General features: G+C 39.0%; 1 protein-coding gene across 6 annotated transcripts in view; it reads right to left on the bottom strand.

Annotated features, from left to right (window-relative positions):
* Positions 1-23,667, bottom strand: part of myo6a (myosin VIa) — a 116,641-nt gene that overhangs the window by 40,861 nt on the left and 52,113 nt on the right. For all 6 annotated transcript variants that reach the window (XM_026918190.3, XM_053231693.1, XM_053231695.1 and 3 more), the window contains exons 12-20: positions 22,586-22,730; positions 13,817-13,974; positions 12,578-12,669; positions 10,173-10,245; positions 7,312-7,439; positions 6,874-6,969; positions 5,872-6,042; positions 1,428-1,466; positions 1,143-1,236 (exon numbers count right to left, since the gene is read on the bottom strand). In XM_026918190.3, coding sequence (XP_026773991.1) covers positions 1,143-1,236; positions 1,428-1,466; positions 5,872-6,042; positions 6,874-6,969; positions 7,312-7,439; positions 10,173-10,245; positions 12,578-12,669; positions 13,817-13,974; positions 22,586-22,730 — 996 coding nt within the window. The remainder of the gene's footprint in view (positions 1-1,142; positions 1,237-1,427; positions 1,467-5,871; positions 6,043-6,873; positions 6,970-7,311; positions 7,440-10,172; positions 10,246-12,577; positions 12,670-13,816; positions 13,975-22,585; positions 22,731-23,667) is intronic.

The raw sequence follows: 23,667 nt of genomic DNA, 5'->3' as shown, positions 1-23,667 counted from the left end.
ACTGATTTGAAAGAAATGTCATTTATAGTAATAAACTATTAAGTGGCTTAGGTTTCACAGTTGTTCCTCCATTTTTACAAGCAATAAAGTGATTAAAATACCAAAAATAGCCAAAAGTATATGGACACCTGACCATCACACCTTTCCCCATTACAATTTCCCTTCACTGGAACTAAGAGGCCCGAACCTGTTAGAGTCGTGTTGAAGGTTGGTGTGGAAGAACACGAGTGTCCTGCACCTCAACCCCACTGAACACCTTCGGGATGATCTGGAAAGCCAAATGTGTCCCAGTCCTTCTCGCCTGACCTCACTAATCCTCTTGTGGCTGAATGATCACAAATCCCCACAGCCACGCCCCAAAATCTAGTGGAAAGCTTCCCCAGAAGAGTGGAGGTTATTATAACAGCAACAGAGGAACATATCTGGAATAGAGATGTTCAACATGTCATGTCCACCATGGTCAATTCCTCCCCAGACCACCAGAGGGCTCTCTCACTCTTTTTTGGAATTTCTTATTTTGTTATCTGCTTCGTTTCCTTCTTTGATTATGCTCACCTGTTTCGTGTTTCCCAATTAGTTCCTTATTTAAATACTGTGTTTTCCCTCCTTAGTTGTGGAGTATTGTGTGTGTTTGTGCATAACTGATATGGTTACTGGTAGGTTATATTATATTTGCACCGTGAGTGGCTTTTTGTTTTCATGTTGTTGAGTTTTCTTTTCTTTGTCTTGCTTTGTCTCAGTCTAGTTCCTTGTATTAGTTGTTACAGTTTTGGGTCCTTTTGCAGTCTTCGCTTGTTTTTTAGTTGTTTTTGTTAATAAAAGATTCTGCACTTGCATCCGACTCCCAGGATTCCATGACACAACAAGCACACTGTGACCTGTCAGGTGTCCACATACTTTTGACTATATAGTGTATAGTGTACTTCAAAATAATAACATTTCTATATGTTATTATAGAAATATTCTCTATGACCACTCTTTGTCTTTATACTACCTGCAGTCTGTTTCATCTTTTAAAAAAGTTCTGCTCATGTTTGGATTGTAAAAGGTATTCTAGTTTCTCTAGAGATCAGTTGTAAAATGTAGGTGAAGATGGTTTACGCTAGTTCACGCTAGTGTGTAAAATACGCAGAAGCACTAACCTGAACACTGGAGCTGTGACAGGATCTGCGAGCCTTCAAACCGGTGGCTCACCATCTTCAAGTTGGGCTTCACACAGCGGATAAAACCGGAGCCCTGAAATCATAAACTAAATTAAAATTAAAAAACAAAAATTCCATTGGCCTCCTCCGAGACCACTTAGGTCAGATCTATTAGACACTTAACCACAGCAGAAGGCTCACAGATGGTGGACCTTAATAACAGATCATGCTAATGGGTTTAAGCTCATTTGAGTGTAACTGGAGTGTTCTTGATTTGGTAATTACCGTGCTGCGGAGCTTGTCTAGCAGGATGTTCAGCTGGGTCTGTTCGGATCAAAAGATGGAGAACGGAATTAGCGACAATGAGTCATGCGTCCGTGGCATTTGCCAACGTGCTTTGCGTGCTTTGGCTTCTCCAAGCCTAAAGCCATTCGTATTTTACTCCTCCAGCAGGAAAGTGTTAAAAATTAAAAGTGCAACAGAGTCCTGATGCTTCAAGCCAAAAAAAAAAAATATATATTCACACAAAGATAGATGGGTAACAGAAATGTCAACAGACACAAATGTTAAAAGAGGTCACATGTCAAAGACAGACACAAAACACACACACACACACACACACACACACAAAGCACAAGAAAGAAGGCAGTTCTGTACATCTGGTTAACACCATGCAGGAGGCCTAGCAGAGATATGACCACAGAGCATGTGACCAGTGTGTTCTCGGATACCTGACAGATTACTGCTTTTAGTCCTCCATCTCCACGGATACTGCATCCAAGGAGACTACATTCATATGTATTTCACTGTACGTGGAAAAAAACCGAGGACATAATTTCTCTCTTTTTTTTTTTCTTCTACACCACTGACTGTGAGACAGGAACTGACCGTGGTGAACAGCAGGACAGAGATCCTTCACTTATCTGGATGATATGTCACGACTAAAGAGTGCTACTTATGATCTAACAAAACCTCTGTCTCTAAGCCCTGCAGTCCTCCTCCAAATCTGTCAAAATGTGATAGTAGGAAAGAAATGTTGGACGTTCCTCAATATTTTACAAATTCCAGGAATTAGCTTGTTGAGCCTTTCATTCTGGACTCAGAGAGAAATGAATTCAGTCCCAGGACCAAAACAGGAATGATAAAAAAGACTTAAGATTAGGCTCGTGGGATATAACGATTTTATACAATATTACACTACCACAATATCCAGTGACATTTACTCTGATTATATTATATTACCGGACATGCCATCCTCTACGCATTTTGAGTAGGCACTCTGGAATTTAACACTGGAGTACATTATACACTCCTGGGCAAAAAAAAAAAAAAAAAATGGGCCAAGCCCAAAATGGCTATGTAATGGTTATCTAATGCAGGTTTTTTGTCTAGAAGATGTGTTAAAAAGCCATTGCTGTCTCAGAAAAACAGAACTAAATCAAAGACAGAATAAAGTTTTTGCAGTACATGGAAAGTTTGAAGCTTGCGTGGTGAAGCTCCAGAGAGGTGTCTTCAAAGATCGGGTGAGAAATACCATAGTGAAAGCATCTCTACCACAGCTAAGCATGGAGCAAGAGGTGTCATGGTGTGGGGAGCCTTTTCAGCTGCTGCTACTGCTGAGCTGCTTCACTGTGAAATGTCAGTTAATGCTTTGGAACACAGGAGAATATGGCGGAAAGGCTTGCATCCCATTATTGAAGTCGTTTTCTAAAGAGAAACGATCAGATTTGAGCCCTATAGAGAATATTTGGTCTCACATTAAACATAAACTAACCAGGAAACATTTTTCAACTACTCATCAACTGTTTGAAGCCAAGAACATTGAATGGAACAACACTGAGTCTTCTTTCTGCAAAAAAAAAGCTGTCCACAAGTTTACCCACAAGGCTTAAACATTTAAGTTACTTTATCTATTTGTTTAATTCTTGCTAATTTCCGGATTTGCTGTTAAGACCATTAAAAGCTTAATATTTTGCCGTTTTGCCCAGGAGTGTACACCCAATAAAATGGGAGTTGAACCAATACATGTGTAAATCTGGAATGGTTTGCACACGTGGTTTGAACTCTCCAATGTTAACTGATGCTGCTTGGAAGCCCCGCCCCCTTTTTTTCTTATCTCACATGGTCTCCATTAAACTCACATAAGGTACCTTGTTTTCTGCAAAGGTAAATGGAGCATGTTTTGAGTTCATTAATATGAATTCATTCAGCTAACATTAGACAAGTATACATTTAACATCAGTTAATTAGATTAATTAGGGTTAGATGCCATTAAAAAAATTAGCCAATGATTAATTAGATGCCATTAGCCAAAAATTGGATCTTTCGAAAGAGAAAAAGGGACAAAAATTTTTGACCTATATATATATATATATATATATATATATATATATATATATATATATATATATATATATGCCAACAACAAGGTATCAAATCTAACACATAATGGTAATGATAATTAAAAATGATTACATTTTTTTTTGCCCTATTGTCAGATTATCAAAGTTCAAATCCAGATGATGCCACAGGAGCAAAATTGGCCGAGCTCTCTAGGTGGGAGGGATGGATAAGCTCTGTCCCACTTGTCAATCAGAATCACATTAGCCAATCATGGATGTCTGTGAGCTCATGTATGTGGAAGAGGGCAGATAGCTGATTTGTTTTTTGTTGTTGTTGTTGGTTTGTTTTGCAAGTAGACAAAAACTAAAAATATTAATCTAACTAGCAAACCCTAGTTGATCAGTATGAACAATTTTCTTCAGCCCTTGAAACGCTATGTACCTATATCTGGCAACACCAACAACAACAAACAATTGTCTGTCTTCTTATATGATGCACGGCTCACTTCATTGCTCAGTATTTAGATCAGTATTGATCCGTTATTTTTGTTGGTGTTCCATAAACTGTCAGATTTTTTTTAATCTATGGCACTGCAGGAGTAATCTGTTAAAAAGCACTAGGTCAAATAAACATCTGTTTGGAGCGGCCACAGAAACAGAAACATCCTCATACAGAAACTTTTGAGGTGAACCAGATTTGATTAGGGAAAGAGATTAAAGTCTTTTTGACATCAGGAAGGTTAAACACAAGAAGAAGTTTATCCATGAACTCCATAATTGGACAAAGCAACCTAGAAGTAAGCAAGCAATCAAACTGCTTGGTAATGTCTGGGACTGTGCAGTAAAACTTGCCCTTATTAAAAATAGCAAAAAGGAAGCGAAGACAGTTTACCTTTAGTTCTACATAGGAATGAATCAGAAGGGTCAAATTTGTAAGTAATAATTCGCCGCACTCCTCTAAATGAACAGCTGCAAAGTTTCACCGTTTCACACGCCTTGAAAAGTCAAAACAAAAATTTTTGCTTGAAAAATCCATTCCTGTTCTGAAGTCCCTATCAGTCTCTCTTTCTGTCCCATTCACTCTTTTGTTCATCACCTCTCTCTATCCACCTTTTCCTGCAGCATACATCCCAAGAGAGGCATGGAATGGAAAGTTAGAGAGAGTGGGAGAAAGATGACAGGAGAATGGATAAAAAGGGCAGAGAAACACACACACACACACACACACACACACACACACACAAGACAGAACCCCATCTGATGCGGTGAGACTAGGCACAGAAAAAGATCCAGTCAAATGTACTGTATATGCACCTACACACACGCACACACCCGTTCATGTTGATGAATATGGTCTTTCTTTTTCCTGCCAGCTTCATATCTGACCTCGCGCATGAAAATCCTCCCGCTCACGTGATATTTCTTGTTGTGTCCCGTGAGATCTCAGTTCCGATAAACTGCTGTTAGCTTGGTATTGTGGGATAGCTGACTATTCTGAGTTCAGAATCGTCTATGTACTCCATAAGCAGTTAAACAGCTGTATACTACAGTGCTGCTGAATTCTCAAATCTGATTGGGTGGAAGGTGTTGATTAAATTTGCATAACAGCAGCTCTATATTAACATCCCTTATACAATATGTTATTATTTCTAGAGTAAGAATTTACACAGGAACTTCTATATGGAAAATATAAACAGATTTACGGTAAAGTTTTCCAACAACGGAACAGGTTTTACGTTTTTTTTTCCTTCAGTAACATAACAAACTGTGTTTTTTTGTCTTATTAACTTAAAAAGAGAATGAACGAGAGCGGCTGGTGAGAGAATGACTATTTATATCTACTATAACGTAAGGTAAGGTACTAACTGCTTTGGCGGATATTGCACCAAATGCATAAAACGTATGATGCATCGGTCTTTAATAAATTAAATTCGTTAGCATTGGCAACTTGGAGTGGTATAAGAAGAATATAACGCTTCAGGATGTGCAGTTCTTGGAAAATAATCACCTTTGCATAGAGCCAAATTGATTCTTTCCTATTTCTAATTTTTGTTTGTTATTTTTCTATTCCACTATAACAGCTCATTTTCACTTTACATTAATTTACTATATTATATACAGTATAATTTCTGCTGTATATTCATGAAGCTTGAATGAAAAAATAAATACACAAAACGTTACCGTTTACTTCAAGGATTTTAGTTATTATGCATTTCAAGTTGAAAATATATCCTACTTGAAATAACAGGGTGTTTTTTTTTAAAAATGTTTTTTCTCTCTGATTTAAAAAGCACTGAGACACATCAATCTTACCTCAGTGTAGAGTTCATTATCGTGAGTGTAAATAAACAAAGCACTGCATATATGAAGCGTTTTTTAGAGCTAACCTTGAATTTGTTGCCCACGCTGATGAAGCTGAGCTTGCCCGCTTTCTGCTTGACGTCTTTGGAGCTGTTGGAGTTCTCAAAGAGCTCGCGGATAAACCGATCCTTTGACTCGCTAATGAGACTCCCCAAGGACATGTGCAGAGCGTCATTGTTCTTCTCCACAAACTTGCTCTGAGAGAGGAAGAAATAACGAATCACTAAAAAGCAGGTGCAGGAAAAGAATAAAAATCTGATCAGGTCAATTTCTTTGAACTCCCAACACAACAGTAACATTCAGTGATTTTTCCCCATCACTTTAAAAAGCAGTTATAATCAGAAGGAGCCCTGGAGAGAAGCATATAGCGAGGAAATATAGTACAAAATATTACTAAACTCTGACATTACTGTCAGCTGCAAGGCAAATCTCAGGTTTATATTAATGTGCTCATTAGTAACAACTAATTCATAGAAAGTTGGCAGACATGATGGATGATCCACATAATATAGGCCAAATAATTAATATAAAAAAAGAAATATGTATAATTATTGATATTGTTTTCTGTGAGAAGATATTTAACATTTTTTTTTGGAAGGAGTCTCCAGTGTGAGTGCTTTGTAACAGGACAGAAAGTTTCTTGGTAACATGGCAACATGGTCCTAATAACTTCTAAAGAGAAAGAAATGAAGAGAGAGTTTATAGCTGCTAAAACGTAAATGATAACAGAAACTCGATCCACAACATTAAATGTAACTATAAATGGATAAAAAGCATGATGTGCCATTCTTTAAAAAAAAATTGTAATTGTTAGCAAATTGCTGTTGTACATAAGGTATGCAGCACTAATGGGGAAAATAGTAAGTTCTAAGTAAAAGAGTCGTTGCGTCATTGATTATTTTCCTATAACAGCATGTGCTGTCATGTTTTTCACCTTATATCGTGTGTTAATATTTTCCCATACTGCTTCATCTCAATCTTACTGCAGCACTGAAGCGTATGTGGAGTGCAAGTGCGTGCGCGCATACCGTCTCATAACACACAGCTCCTGCAAAATGTCTGATGATGAACCCTTCATCATCCCTCACGTTCCTGTGCACTGTAAGCTTCGACTTCCTGGGAACCTGTGAGTGCAGACAGCAGATTAATCTTTAAATCACTGCACGTTCATCCAAAGGTAGATGTATATTCAGACATGTGCTAGTCTATCTCCCTTGTTCAAAATAATAAAATAATTGAGCTGCCAAAAAATTGAAGCTATCGATGCAATAACTATATATATATATATATATATATATATATATATATATATATATATATATATATATATATATTGCATTAAAGAGAACACACATGAAGAATTTATCATATACAACCACTGCGTCAACAAATTCTAATATTAACAGTATTTAGTTCCTGTGTCTGTGTGTGTCTGTGTATAATGTGTGTGTACGACAAACACTCACACTTAAACGGAAGTGGTTTTTGTGCTTGCTGTGGACAGTTTCAGTAAAGTGCTGATCGCTTGGCTGAGGTAGACGGTTTTCTTCATCCAAAATGTCCAAGATGCCCACTAGCTTTGACTCTACCAGGTCTGAAACACACACACACACACACACACAAAAACAATGGCAGAATATTCAAACACCTAATTTCAAAATGGTTTCACAAGAGAAACTCACATTCTCCTCTTTTGTTTCATTTATTTATTTGACAAATTAATATTAGAAATATCAAAGTCGGATTTGGTGTGCTAATATTCAGACAAGCTATGTTTAAATGAATAGGATGCATGTTATTTTAGTCTTTTCGACTATCCTGACACACTGCTCTAGCGTAGTGCGGTAATAAAAATGGACGAATGTTCCTGTCCACTGACCTTCACCAAACAGCGTCTCAAACCGCATACTTATGTACTATTCTAGATCGGTATTATATACTGATACTAACCAGTTTTCTAGTGTTTGAATTGTAAAAACCTCTCATGTAGCCTTCAAACCTACAGAAATTTCTGTTTTGTGTACCAGAGTTCCAGATTGGTAAATACTTTTAAAAGTAAGGCTCGAGTGATTTTGATTTGAGACCATGACAACAATCAAGACAACAGCAGAACGTTTTAATAGCGACAGAGCTGGTGAGTGTGTTTATGACAACGCAAACATTATACAGTTTTACTTGGAAACCTGACAAACAGGGATGTTGTGGCTCTATTGTGCTGTCTAATGAATGTCGCTTCACGGGAAAAAGTAATATTAGAAAAATACTTCAAATCCCAGTTTTTTTAAAGTGACACAGAGGAGCGACGTTACTTGTATTTGCACAAATAAGTCACAGGTGCATGTGTGCATTAAGAGACAACATGGACGCTACAATTGTGCTGTATGACCTTGACCCTGACCTTGACCTTGTTTGGATCAGTTCCAAAAATCGAATCAGTTCATCTGCTGGTTACAATGATAATTTCATATAAATCCTACAAACATTAAATCCCTCATGCTTGAGATATCACAGGAAGCTCGGACAGACAACCTGAAAGGAAAGAAGAAGCAACGACGAGCTGAACAGCCTGATTAAAAAAACAGAGACATGCACTATTTGGAACGGAGCCACTCAAGCTTCTCCTTATGTGACAAAAGCACCGAACACCTCATAAGTCAATAGATGGCTTGCTTTTTAAAATCACAAACCCATTAAATACTCAGTCGAAGTCCAAGAACGTGGCAGTTATTCAAAACAGACAAGCCATAAAACTCTTGAAGGATAATAACACATTAAGAAACCAAGCACGTGAGATGCGCCAGCATTTTCCCCACAAAACTGTAAGCTCAGTAAAACTGACAGAAAACAGCGCTATCGCATTAAAAAAGGGTTCATTAGGTGCGCACTTCATAGGGGACACTACAGGAAGATGGATAGAGGAGGACAAACTCAGGAAGGCATGAGGATGTAGGCAGTGCTAGATATAAAAAAGTAATAGATGGTGACATTCAATCGATGCTTGACTGGTAATAAGGGGACTAATGAGTGCTAAAAAGCAAATGTCCCACACCATTACACTACCACCACCAGCCTGATCTGATAACATAAGGCAGGTTGGGTTCACGGATTCATGCTGTTCATGCCAAATTCTGACTCTACCATCTGAATATCATGGCAGAAACCGAGATCAGGCGATGTTTATAAAGGTAAAGGGTTGAGAATAATTAATTCAGAACTGAACTGCAATTATTATTTTTTTTTTTACAGTGAATATTTTAACATAAACTGTTTTTCACTCTCTGAAAACTAACACGATGAATTTTGTGTTGCTAAAAATTTCTTTGTCTCCTAAGCATATGCAAACTTGTGCATTAACTGTATACACACACACACACACACACACACACATACACACATATATATATATATATATATATATATATATATATATATATATACACATACACACACACACTGTATTTAGATAGTCAAACAGCCTTGAAAATCAAATCACTCAGCATAGAAAACAAATTTCCCATCAGCCCTCTGACTGTGTGTTCACACTGATACCAGTAGAAAGGAGCTCTTATAAATGGATTAAAGTAATAACGTGAGGGCAGAGTTCAGTCTGGCAGCAGACACACAGACAAATAAATCACTCTCTATTCCTGTTTCCTAAACAGTCTTTATTCCTGCATCATTTTCTCTCCTCCGCCGCTTTGCTCACTTTATTTCTAAACCAGTCGCATCAATATTAATATGTCATTAATATGCATTGCTACTGTATATTCCCCAGAGACTAGTGTGTGTAGCATTTATTTGTTCGTTCTTGGCTAAGCATGTAGTCATGTGTCCAGCATTAATACTGATAACAGAGCTTCAGGGTTTAGACATGACCTACCATGCTGCGGAAAAAAACAAAAAAAAAAAACACTGCTTTACCTCAAACAAGAGAACATATACATACACACCAGGGGTAGACAAATCAGTAGCACTGGTAGATTTAACGTCCGGGCTACTTTTTTTTTTATTTGTAGTTGGACAAGTAGGTTTAACAACCAGAAAAGGGAAAAAAAACTACTTCTTTTTGACTTTCGCAAACCAAACATATTCATTAGGTATGTATTCATTAGGTTCATTCACAACTCAAACTCACAACATAAGGAATCCTTGTCAAATCAATCAACATAAAAATTGTCATGGATTATTAAAAAATAATAAGAACAATTCAGACGGCAGAGAGAAGGAATCTCCAGTCATCATTCCTTTGTAGAAACAAGAAGATGATCTTTATTTCATTACCTAAACACTGTGTGTGTGTGTGTGTGTGTGTGAGAAAGATACACACCTATACAGTCTTGATTGTCAACGTATTTCACCTCATTCACTCCCAGTCCCTCTTTCTGATACAGCTCCTGCTCCTGGAAGTCAAACAGATTAAACACACATCAGCGAACGCCTCCAAAATACATTAATGTACATTATTTCTCCGCATAAGTTGAAGGTCAATGCTTTTTTGTTCGCTGTCTAGGAATTCTGTCAATCTGTAGAAAAATACAGGGTGTCTGGAAATGATCTATACTATTTTACTATGTTCCTAAATGAAAAAATCTATTAAAAAATTATCAAGGAAATTAAAAAAATCCTGTCCACATACTAAAATGTTTGTTGTTTTTTTCTACTTAAAGTAACAAAGTTATAAACATTCAATATGGGCAAGATTAACGATGCACAAAACATTCAGGCGATAACGCAAACGTATGCTGCACATTAAAACATTCAATAGCAGCTATGATTCTTGCGAAAAGAAAAAAAAAAAGAAAGAAATCGTAGGCTGTAATGTCAGGCGATCAAGGTGGACGAAGAATGGTACCTCGATCAAGGACTGCTTCTAAAACTACAGCGTCGAAACCGATTTTACTATCAGCTGCTTCCCGTCTATATAATATTCATCAGACCGTATAGCAGTGCGCGCTCTGTGTCCATCTAATCATATTAAACAAACTACAGAGTCTAAAAATTGATTATCGGTTGCTTTCTCCTAATATCATCAGATTTGATCTAGGATCAGCTGCTTCGTGCAGCTTGAGTGATGAGAAGTCTATGAAATGATCGGTGCTTAACGTCTAGGCAATTATAAGCATCAAAATACAGAGTCTGGGATCAGCTGCCGCTTGGCCAAGAGTCAAGTCAAAATCTGATCTAGGATCAGTTGCTTCACGAACATACAGTCATATTCATCACATTATAGTCCAAAAACTGATCTATGATCAGCTGCCACCTGAATATACAGCTACATTTATCAAATCTAATCACTGATCTAGGATCAGCTACTCTTTGTCCATAATAAAAGTCAATAACATACTGTACATCTGGAAAATAAACATACAGGGAAATAAAACAACCCAGTAAGACTGAAAAGTAGTAATTCTGTCACCTCTGATAAGGTAATTTGTTATAAAAACTGCCATGTGCCATCTTGTTATTGTTACTGAGTACTGTACATGTAACGCTGACAGGAACATGTGAGTAATGATGTCTCAGTGTGACATTTTGATTTGGGCAAATTGTTATTGTTTAAAAATGACATTATTGTGCTCCCAAGTCAAGCAACAAAGAAGTGTTCACCCTATTATCTTGAGAGCGCAAGGTTGAAGCGTGACGATGCCACAACCATCCATCCATAGCCAGGAGTCCAAGAGAGCAAAATTATTCGTTCTCTCTGGGTGGGAGGGATGACATACTTCCTCTCCCTGTCAATCACAGTGACACTAGTCAATGATGTCTGCGTATGAGTGCAGATAGCGGTTTCTTCCGAGTGCGTTACGCTGCCCTGTGACCTTGCGAAAAGCTTGTTGGTGGCTGGGAATTGACTAAAACATGTTATATTACTGAACTTTCTCCGGTAAAATGAACACAGCTTGAAAAGTCTAAGAACTGATCTAGGATCAGGCGATTAATGCACGTAATAATCACATACATTCAGACTAAACCCACACTAATGGCTTTTTTTTGGAGTCCTAGTTTTTACCCTCCATTTAAAATTTAAACAGCATTTTCTAAGATAACGCACGAAAACGTGAAGCTGCTTATATGGTGAGCATTTTGAAAAAGCTCAAAGCCTAGTAATAGTTCGAAAAATGAAACGATTCACACGTGTGGGACTGAAGAAGAGGTAGAACTACCGCTAGGGTCTTATCCAAAATCTCTGTTCGCAGTGCAGTTTGAAGCACCAATGTGGTGAATTCAGACGTAGTCCAGTGTGCATCATCATTTTAATTATTAAAATAATTATGTTTTATAATTTTTTTCAACTTTTATACAACCTGTATAGCAACCACGATAAAACAGAGCACTAGTACATTCATAACACTCGCAAAAGCTATGCAATGGACATGCACAGGTTGTGTTCAGTGACCCAATACATTTAGAAAAATAACCATATACATGTGGAAAGGGCCTGGAATCAGTCTACGCTCAGCTGCGTCAAATCCATGTTTTATACTTCATTAAAATATTTTTTTATTAAAACTGATTTAAGATCATTTTTTTCAACTACTTAGATCTGATTTAAGATCTGCAACCTACTCACATAGTGACATTTAACAGAGTATATAATCTAAAGACTGATCCAGGATCAGCACTTTCAGGGGTTTTAAAGCAAGTGAAATAAGGTAAAGGTAAATCTCCATTACAGGGATGAGGGGGATGAGAGATGGAGGGAAGGCGGGAGGAAGTGTGCTGTCCACTTACCTCTTTGAGGATGCGCTCATTGAAGAACTGCTGCAGCTTCTCATTACAGTAGTTGATGCAGAACTGCTCGAAACTGTTGTGCTCAAAATATTCTGAGAAACACAATGAGAGAGAGAGAGAGAGAGAGAAAGAGAGAGAGAGAAACACAGAGAGAAAGAGATTATAATAAAATGAGATGGGAGAGGAAGAGAGTAGCATAAAGTAAGAGAAGAAAGGACAAAAGGTATGGGAAGAGGTCAGAGAAAGAGAGAACAGAGAGAAAGGACAAGAGATGAAAGAAGAATGAGAAATAGAGAATGAAAGAGAAAGGGAGGGGAGAAGCGTTTGAGGCTGGTGAGAGGCTCATGAATGTAAAGTGTGTCACACTGCGAGACTATTTTTCTGCCTCACTTTGAGTCTTGGTGAGGAAATGACCACACGCGCGCGCGCGCGCACACACACACACACACACGCACACACACGCGCGCACTTGTTCTAATATCCTTTCATTGCCATAATTATTAATGCAGGTAATTAATGCTATGCCTACAAATAAATCTAACTCTCACCTTAATATAAAAAAGCAGTTTTCCTCGTGGGGGCCAGACGAATGTCCCCACAAGGTCAACACTGTCAAATATTCCTATCCTTCTGGGGACATCGGGTCCTCACCAAGATGTCACCTGAGGTTCTCACTCTCTCTCTGACTCTCTGACTCACTCACTCTCTGACTCTCTGACTCACTCTCTCGCTCACTCACTCTCTGACTCTCTGACTCACACTCTCGCTCACTCTCTCTCTAACTCACTCACTCGCTCACTCACTCACTCACTCTCTGATTCTCTGACTCACTCACTCACTCTCTGACTCACTCTCTCGCTCGCTCACTCACTCACTCTCTGACTCACTCACTCACTCTCTGACTCACTCTCTGACTCACTCTCTGACTCACTCTCTGACTCACTCTCTGACTCACTCTCTGACTCGCTCACTCTCTGACTCGCTCACTCACTCTCTGACTCACTCACTCACTCTCTGACTCACTCACTCACTCTCTGACTCACTCTCTGACTCGCTCGCTCACTCGCTCACTCTCTGACTCACTCTCTGACTCACTCTCTGACTCACTCTCTGACTCACTCTCTGACTCACTCTCTGACTCACTCACTCACTCACTCACTCTCTGACTCTCTGACTCTCTGACTCACTCACTCACTCTCTCGTTCACTCTCTCGCTCGCTCACTCTCTCGCTCACTCACCGAAGCCGGCAATGTCCAGCACGCCGATAAAATTAGCCGAGGATTCAAAGGGGAAGCACTGATTGACTCGGGTGACCACGTGATCGAACAGACGGCTGTAAACGGCCTTGGCTAAAGCGTCTCGCGCGTTATTCGCCTGCTCCACTTTCAGAGGAACCCTGAAGGCAAGAGAGAAAAATAGAAATGTTATTATATAATCATGTACTAGAAGCTTGTTATATTAGTAGCTCTCAAACTTTTTGAGATTCTTTAAATGTAAAAATACATTAGAACATAATCTTATATCCTATATTCCCACATTCAAAGACTACACGCATTATTTAACAATAATATTACACTAACAATAAATACTGAAGCCATAGAGCTTTTTTAGTCCTAAATTTTCCACCAAAAAACACATTCGTTTCACATAAGTCCAACATATTTAGGTTACTGAGGTCAATTATTCCATTATTCAAGTGACCAGTCAAACATGGCAATAATTACAAGACCTCAGTAATAAATATAATAGCTTTGATAATGGTGGGTTGTGATTTCCACCACTGTAATAATAAATAAATAAATAAATAAATAAATAAATAAATCACAGACCGCCTCACTATGCTTGACATACTCCACTGTGGGAACCGCTGTGTTATATGACATACAGTTGAGGTCATAAGTTTACATAAGCCTTGCAGAATCTGCAAAATGTTAATAATTTAAAAAAAGATAAGAGGGATCATAAAAATTGCCTTTTGTTTTTTATTTAGTGCTGCCCTGAATAAGCTATTTCACATAGCAGATATATAGGATATATAATCAATATATAGATATAGATATATAGTCAATATACTGTAGATTATATTGACATATAGTCCACAAGACATAATACATAATAATACCTCAATTTACACAAATGAACCAGTTCAAAAGTATACTATGTTTTGTTACCTGGATGATCAACGACTGCTTTTATGTTTTGTGATAGTTGTTTATGAGCCCCTTGTTTGTACTGAGCAGTTAAACTGCTCACTGTTTTTCAGAAAAATCCTCCAGGTCCTGCACATTCTTTTCCATCATCCAACTTCTTACAACTGAGGGACTTGTACACAACTATTACAAAAAGGTGCAAACATTCACTGATTCTAAAGGCAACACGATACATTAAGAGCCAGGGGGTGTAAACTTTTGAACAGGATGATCAGTGTAAATTGTCTTCTGGGAAACATGTAAATATCTTGTGTAGCTTCTGAAGGGCAGTACTAAATGAAAAAATAAGATCTTTAAACAAAATAATAATTTACACCGATCCCTGTTCAAAAGTTTACACCCCCTGGCTCTTCAAGGAGGTGTTGCCTTCTTGAGCATCAGTGAATGTTTGCACCTTTTGTAATAGTTGTGTACGAGTCCTTCAAGTGTCCTCAGTGTGAAAAGATGGATCCCAACATCATATAGCCATGTTGGAAAGGGGTCAAATACGCAGAAGGTGCTGGAAAACTAAATAATGTGCAGGACCTGGAGGATTTTTCTGAAGAACAGTGGGCAGTTTAAATGCTCAGGACAAACAAGGGCCTCATGAACAACTATCACAAAACATAAAAACAGTCGTTGATCATCCAGTTAACACACACAGTATTAAGAATCAAGCGTTTGTAAACTTTTGAACTGGTTCATTTGTGTTCATTTGTGAAATAGCTTATTCAGGGCAGAACTAAATATAAAGCATAATGCAATTTTTATGATGCCTCTTATTTTTTTTAATTATTAACCCTTTCCAGATTCTGCAAGGCATATTTAAACTTATGACCCCTTATGACTATGTGTAAATATTAGCATGCACAATCATAGAATTACAGTCTTAATCTAAAATGCATTAAATTTATTTTATGCAAAACATTCTGTAAAATTAAATCTGAAGGGGGTTTTCTTTTTTGTAAATGCATTAAAAATTAAACCTCTGAGTGGCGCAACAGAAAACTGTTTGCTCTGTCGTCGGGAGATTGTGCGAGTTCGAAGGCTAATGATCCATGGCTGGGAGACAAGGGAGCAAAATTGGTCATGTTCTCTGGGCGGGAGGGATGGCATTCTTTCTCTCGCCTGTCAATCACATCAACACTAGCCAAACGTGGGCATATCTGTGCTCATGTATGCAGAAGAGGGTAGATAGCACTTTCCACTGAATGTGTTATTCTGCCCTGTGACACAAGCACAGACCCTTTGCTCTGACATTTGCAATGAAACTGAGGTGCATCCTGGTTCCACTGAACATCCTGGAGATGTTTGAAAAGTTGAAGAAAAGGAATTGTATGTAGGTGTCAGAGACAGGATTTTCTTCATGAGCTACAGATCTGGGGTGAAACTTTTCCGCACCTTTTTAAGGTCCTGATGAACACAGTGATTTCCATTATTCCTAAATGGAAGAAGTTCAAACCTGACTCTTCCTAGAGCTGCAACCAAGACAAAATAATCAAGGGCTTTAGTCAGGAAGGTCACCAAGGAACCAAAAGTCACTCTGATGGAACTCCTGAGGGTCTATGTGGAGAAGGGAGAATGTTTCAGAAGCACAATCTCTCCAGCACTCCAGCAATCAGGTCGTTATGGTAGTGTCTGCAGATGGAGGCCCATAATGACTCGCTAATGGTTTACCAAAAGGCACAAACAGGACTCTCAGGCCATGAGAAACAAGATCCTACAGTCAACCTTAGCAACTAACGTCTTAAGGTTAACTGAAACGTGCTAACAGACAAGAGTTAACCAAGGTGAGGTGTGCTAATGCACTAAAGTCAACAGAGTTTGAGTAACTGACAATTAACTCAGCTGATTTCCTGAGTTATATTAAGAACAAAATAACATATGATGGGGCATGCTGTTATAGGAAAGTAATCAACGATGGGGTGGGGTGTGAGGTGGCCCAATATGAAGCAGAGTTACTACTATTACAACGCAAAAGCGCATGTCCAAAATTGTTTTATTCCTCTTACATCACAGCAAATTGCCAACAATTACAATTTTGGTGGATAAAGAACATACTTTTATCTGTTCATAGTTACAATAATGCTGTGACGTGTCTGTGAAATTTCCCCTCTCTTGAAGTTAAAAAGACAAAAGCAAGTTTCCCGACAACGTCCACCAGCATATAAGACCTTGCCACTACCAATCGTCCTTTTGGGGGTGAAAAGACAGAAACAAAAGCAGCTGACTGTAAAATAACTCCCTAACATCTCAAGCAAAACTGTTCTGGCTTTAAATTCCATATGTTCCTCTGTATGGCAGATGTATGGCACATCCACATGCACGCGCACACACACACACACACACACACACACACACACACACACACACACACTCTAAGCTATTGGCTTCTTCAACCAATAGGTGGTCATGTTTTATTCACAGTACTGAAAGTGTTCACAGCGCAAAGGAAAGAAACTGACAGATGGAGAAAGGGAAAGAGGTCAGTCAGTGAATTAAGAAGTAGAACTTCATATAGCAAGGTTTATACTGCAGAAGGGAAGAGGAGAGAGAGAGAGAGAGAGAGAGAGAGAGAGAGAGAGAGAGCAAAGTAAACTACTCCACAGTCAAAATGACTGCCAGTTAAAAGCCTGGAAGTAAAAAGCTCATGGATCAGCATGTGCTCACATTTTCTTTCTGCACAACTGCTCTCACTCACACATGCCTTTGCCCACGATTTCCTCGTCTCCATCATTCAGGGAAATTTCGGTTTTCAGACCTCAGAGGTAACTACAAACTTAAAAGCTAGACAAAACTGTGCAAGGGTTATGCATGTGGTGCGCCAAACACAGAAGCACAGCTCAGCTTTGTGCAGTTAAATTTAACTTAAGCGCAGTTTGACAGTTTGATGTAACACAGAATATGTCACACTGACGTTTATCTTTTGGAATGTAAATTCACACACAAAAACCATAGACTGCCAATCAAAGACTCTATTTATTAATTAATACTATGATCCATAAAAAAAGTTGTTGTTTTTTTGGTAGCTTGGAGGAGACAGCATCTTAATCTGAGACAGTGAGGACCAAACTTTTAGAGTTATGATTGGATAAAGTCATGAATTAACTTAATGTGAGTGTAAGTGCAGCAAATGAATGGAGGACTGGTGGTTAGGCCACAGCGCTCTCAGCGCTGCGGCCGGGTTCGATTCCCAGCCAGGGAACCAACCCCAGCCATTGGGGTTGCGTGCAACAGTGTGCTGTCAATGCCAGTCCCAAGCCCGGATAAAACTGGGTAGGTTTACGTCAGGAAGGGCATCCAGCGTAAAAACTGTGCCCAGTCAAATACCGGATGAACAGACTTCAGAGTTGTTGACTTAAGTCCAAAAGTACGCAGGGAAATACGGACGTAACTTTTGGATTTAAATCACCAACTCTGAATATGGCCCTCAGAACTCAAACGCTTAAGGCATGGCAAGCTCAATCCACACGGAGCTTCCTGCTTTGGTTGATACACTTAGTTGATAACGACATTACGGCAAACATGTTGTTGTGCTGTTCATCAGTTACTGAGCGCCTACCTCCATGACAAACGAGCCAGAATCTCTCTCGCTAAGCGTCTATTCATCTGTTTAATTCACTTCAACCTTTTCCTCACAGTCACACAAACACAAAACAGAGGCTCATCTAACAACCCATCCTCCCATATGTATGTCCACACACACACACACACACACACACACACACACAGAGACACAGACACAGACAACACAGACAACACACACGTCACCACAATAAATGAAGCGATAAAACCTTGACAAGGGAAGGAATCTAGGAAGGAAGCAGAGGCCCGTGTGGGAGGATTGATAATAGCAGAGAGACGTGATTCAGCGAGGAGAGACAAGGATCAGAGCTCTAACCACTCCAAGAACAGAACACATTAAGGGTGTTTTTCCTCTGCACATTTCAAAACAAGAAGAGGCTCAAACAGGAGCCAGGGGAACACGAGGTTCAAGTCCTAGTAAATTTCTGTTCAAAAAAAAAAAAAAAAAAGAGTGACGATGGTTAAAATAACAGCACACAACAATGTCATCATTAATAACAAAAATTTTTTTTGTAATGAAAATGACTATCTAGCGGATTTTTAGAGTAACCCCGTAAAAGGCAGCTGAGACTCGACAACATACATCAAGTACACGGTCTAGTAGCTCGTATTGAGTGGGCTTAGATGTATCTTCAACTGTGTTCGAGGTAATATCAGGTTTCAGCAAAATTTCCAGCTCAACTACATCTCAAAAACCACACAACCTACCTGAAACTATAGAACCAAAAATTTGACCATTGGAAAATGGAATTGTTTCTCCATTTTTTAAGCCTTTACGAAGGCAACAAGTATTTCAAACACATTTCTGATGTACGGACATTATCCACTCCATAATCCTCCATTCCGTTCTCTCAATCTTTGCAATACAGCTTGCAACAGAAATGGCTTTGTTCATCATAGAAACACAGTCTGCACTTACACTTTACCATTTTGCAGAAATTTATTACATTTAATTCTGATTATTTGGTATAAAAAAAAAGATCCTGGCAGCTGAGGAGTATGTTAAACTAGACCAATCTGGCAACCCGGTCATTAACTGTCCTGTCTGTTCATAGAATGAGCATGGGGCAGAAAACAAATTTGCCCATATGGATGTCTATTAGTAATTGTTGCCACTCCAATTTTGACCTCTAGGTGCAATAATAACTCCATGGAAGTACAGCATCTAGAAACGCAAGCAAATCAATAGAAAATCGGCTTAAATCGTTAATGTTTCAATAGAGGCAATTATTGCTCCAACAGAATTTAAAATGTATCTAGTTGTAAATCAGGACTTTCTGAAGATTAATATTTGTTGACTAGCTGATATAAATGGTGGGGCTCTGCCTCTACCTGTCCCTATGGATGAGCCCCCACTGCCTCACAGTCTGTGTGTGACTATCCACCCTCACTGTAGCATACGTGTGATTATCACAGACAAGAGTTTCGATGTGTTTCTCTGTGCTGAGGAAAGAAAGAACATCAAGAAACTAACAAGAACAAACCTGCAGGAAGAGAGAAAAATCCTAAGCGTATGTCAGTAAATGGGACAGCTAATCAGCCAAGAAACAGTAAGAAGACAGCAAGAAAAAAAAAAAACTTTTTTTAAACAGCCACAGCCCTTTCTTTTGTCTTCTACTGGCTGACAAGACTGAGACTCTTGAATTCTCAGGTCACCTAAGTCACTAAAGTCCATTTAAAGATCATTTAAAACACATGATCATATAACGCAAATTCAAAAATACAGCCATCACAGTCCATCAGTAGAGGAAACACTAGAGGGTGCCTTTTAATGACTCCTGGTGCATTAAATCACAAGCTTCTATTTTTACAGAATTACTATTTTACAGTATATTCATATAAATGATTGTTTATACACACCGATCAGCCATAACATTAAAACCACCTGCCTAATATTGTGTAGGTGCCGCTCTGACCCATTGAGTCATGGACTCCACAAGACCTCTGAAGGTGTGCTGTGGTATCTGGCACCAAGACGTTAGCAGCAGATCCTTCAAGTCCTGTAAGTTGTGAGGTGGGGCCTCCATGGATCAGACTTGTTTGTCCAGCACAATCACAAAAAACTATTTTTGCAGTGTGGCAGGGAACATTATCCTGCTGAAAGAGGCCACTGCCATTAGGGAATACAGTTGCCATGAAGAGGTGTACTTGGTTTGCAACAATGTTTAGGTAGGTGGTACGTGTCAAAGTAACATCCACATGAACGCCAGGACCCAAGGTTTCCCAGCAGAACATTGCCCAGAGCATCACACTGCCTCCGCCAGCTTGACTTATTCCCATAGTGCATCCTGGTGCCATCTCTTCCCCAGGTAAGTGATGCACACGCACCAGGCCGTCCACATGATGAAAAAGAAAACATGATTCATTGTTTTAACATTGACCTGTCAGTAGTTTTAATGTTATGGCTGATCGGTGTACGTGATAATGAATTGATGTTCTACAACATTAAATATGCACTACAAATGGATAAAAAGCATGACGTTCTTTAAAAAATAAAATAAAAAAAAATCGTTCGTGCTGGAGATATAAAACACTTTGGGAATGTGATGCTAAATAATGCAAAATAATGGTCACTGATTTTTTTTCCTATAACAGCATCCACCATTTTGTTTTAGCGTTTACAAATCATGTAGCCCAGAGAGAAAGCGAGAGAGAGAGAGAGAGAGAGAGAGAGAGAAAGTCATGATTTTGTGTTTAATCCCTCTCCACTCATTAGCACAGATCTGTACAAGCTCTCTGCAGCCACCAAAACCAAAATCTATCCAAGTGAAGCCATCTGACCATTACAGAAATATCCACTCACTAAAACAGACCAATAACTGTGTGTGTGTGTGTGTGTGTGAAGCTTTCTGCTAGCTCTGTCATCCTTTCCTGTCTTATCACCCAGTGCAGAATTCGCAAAAAGGTCAACGAGCACGCGGGTATGAGTTTTATGATCCAGACATCTGTAACAGCAGCTGCATTGACAAATGCCATTCAGTGATTCTTGGATGTTCACAGAAGGTTTGAGATGACTTAGAAGTGGAACGGTGTGAAAAAACCCACAATATGATAACTGCCGTTGTATATCTGACATTAAATAACAGAAAACTGCAGCGGTTGGTAAAGGAAATTGCCAGAACTGATTTGTTTTAAGGAAGGAAGAGAACACAACTGGAAATGGATCAACAACAGGGTGGTGTGATGATGCGTGATGCAAAGAGCTACTGTTACTACACTGAAGTTGATTATTTTATAATAACAGGACATCCTGCAGTATTTCATTCCTCTTACACCACAGCATTATTTAAAAATTTGAATTGGTTTATTTGTTTAAAAAATGTTTTTAGCCATTTATTGTTACGTTTAATGTTCTGGACCAACCAAGTTTTCCTAGTTATTTCCACTAACATGACAGCAGTGATAAACAGTCACCAGCTTTTTCTCTCTTGAAGTACAGCTTGTCATGTTACCAAGAAACTCAAAAACTTTTCCATTTCAGAAAAACTTGAAGTTACAGCTTCACCTCTGAACGTACTGAAGTGCCGACACTGGAGACTCCTTCCATAAACTCCTCACAGAAAACAGCATATCAACAATTACACACGGTTTCTGATCCATTTACGTGGCGCATCCATCGCGTACATCGAGCCTCGTTTATAAAGCTGGATACGAATGGATTAATTCACAGATCGTTCGTCGATGTTGAGCGTTTACACAGGAAATCTGGTATTCCTTAAAAACATGCAAATTCGGGAAAAACGTCCGTATCCTATTTGTCTATTTGTGCTCCTGAGTGTGTGTAAATTTAAACATAAGAAGACTAATTAATGTAAACCTCAACTTGGTCGACTTCAAATCATCATTTGCATGGATTACTGCATTTCTATTACAGCATTTTCAGCATTTAGTAGACGCCCTTATCCAGAGCGACTTATAGAAGTGCTTTGGAGTCTCTATCAAAAACACATCCTCATGCTAGTTCACTAGGTCAGGGACTGAGAGTGCCATCTAGAATAACATTATATTAATATGTAACTATTCCACTGTATACGGTCATAATGCAATACTGTTCGTGGCATTTCCATAAATAAGAAATAGGAAGATTCCCCACATCAACATAAATGGCAGTGAATAAGAGTCAATTCACAGAAATGCTTCTTAAAGAAAGAACAGAGGTGTCCATTTGGGTGTCTGTGTGTGTGTGTGTAAGAGAGAGAGAGAATGAGTGAGAGAGATCTGACTTGGTCTCACTTGATAGAAGTGTCTTTAGCGCCTCCTGCTGTTGTGAGCATAACTCTGGTGGTGAGACTGACTCGTAGATCTTCTTCATCCAACCCCAGGAGCTCGGCACAGTGCTGCAGAGCCTGACTCGACTGCCTCTTTAAGTTACAGCCTCCTGGGAAACAAACACATACAGGACGTTTAAAAAAAAAAAAAAAAACCCTCAGAGCTGAGCAATACTGACATTAGTTCTTCATGGCATCTAGAAACACATACACATACAGAGAACACAGACTATTACAAACAAGGAGATACAGAGACGTGAATAAGTGTGCTCTAGACACAGGCATAAAAATTCACATGAAACAAGCTGAAAGCAGAACTTCCTCCTCTCCAAAACATTTTGCCAGGTGTCTCTGGTGCTCACATAGCCCAAAATCACATGTTTCCTACAGAGACATCTCTGGCTGCAGGACACAAAACCGCCGTGATCCCACAAGTCATATCACATCACCTGATGAATGGTGTACCTCAAGGATCTCTGCTAGGTCCTCTCTCTTTTTAATGTACACCTCCTACTTAGGAACCTCTCATGACTTATTTTATCCTTGCTCTTAGCTTTAGCTGTCCTTCTCTCCTGTGCACAGCTTCTCAACCCTGGTCCTGGAATACTCCCTGTCCTGCAGGGACCTTTTGGAGTCTTCCAACACAAGATAATCAGCTAATTAGTAGCCTTTCCTGAGGTGCAGGTCAGGGGGGATGCTGCGTCTTGTCACTTGCCTCAACTCGGAATTCCTACCTGGGAATTTGTGATTGTCTCATCAATTCATCGTGCAAGTGCCGTTCAATCAAAATGGCCGCTCATAGCATCATCAGTAAACAAAGTAGCACTTTTTACCTTTAAATGAGTTATACTGTATATACAAGTATTTGCTTTAGATCAATCAACATACAGGCATAATCACTTGTTAAATCTATAACACTGACTATACCCTTCACTGTTTTGAAGAGGAAAATATACATCGCTCTTCACAGTTAGCTGGCTAGCTTGTTGCGACCAAAAAAACAAACATGGAGGTGTCCATATTTTTCCCCCCTACTTTGAAGTTTGA

The sequence above is a fragment of the Pangasianodon hypophthalmus genome, chromosome 30 (assembly GCF_027358585.1).
Source record: "Pangasianodon hypophthalmus isolate fPanHyp1 chromosome 30, fPanHyp1.pri, whole genome shotgun sequence".
Lineage (NCBI taxonomy): Eukaryota > Metazoa > Chordata > Actinopteri > Siluriformes > Pangasiidae > Pangasianodon > Pangasianodon hypophthalmus.
This window is presented reverse-complemented; position numbering and strand designations above follow the sequence as displayed.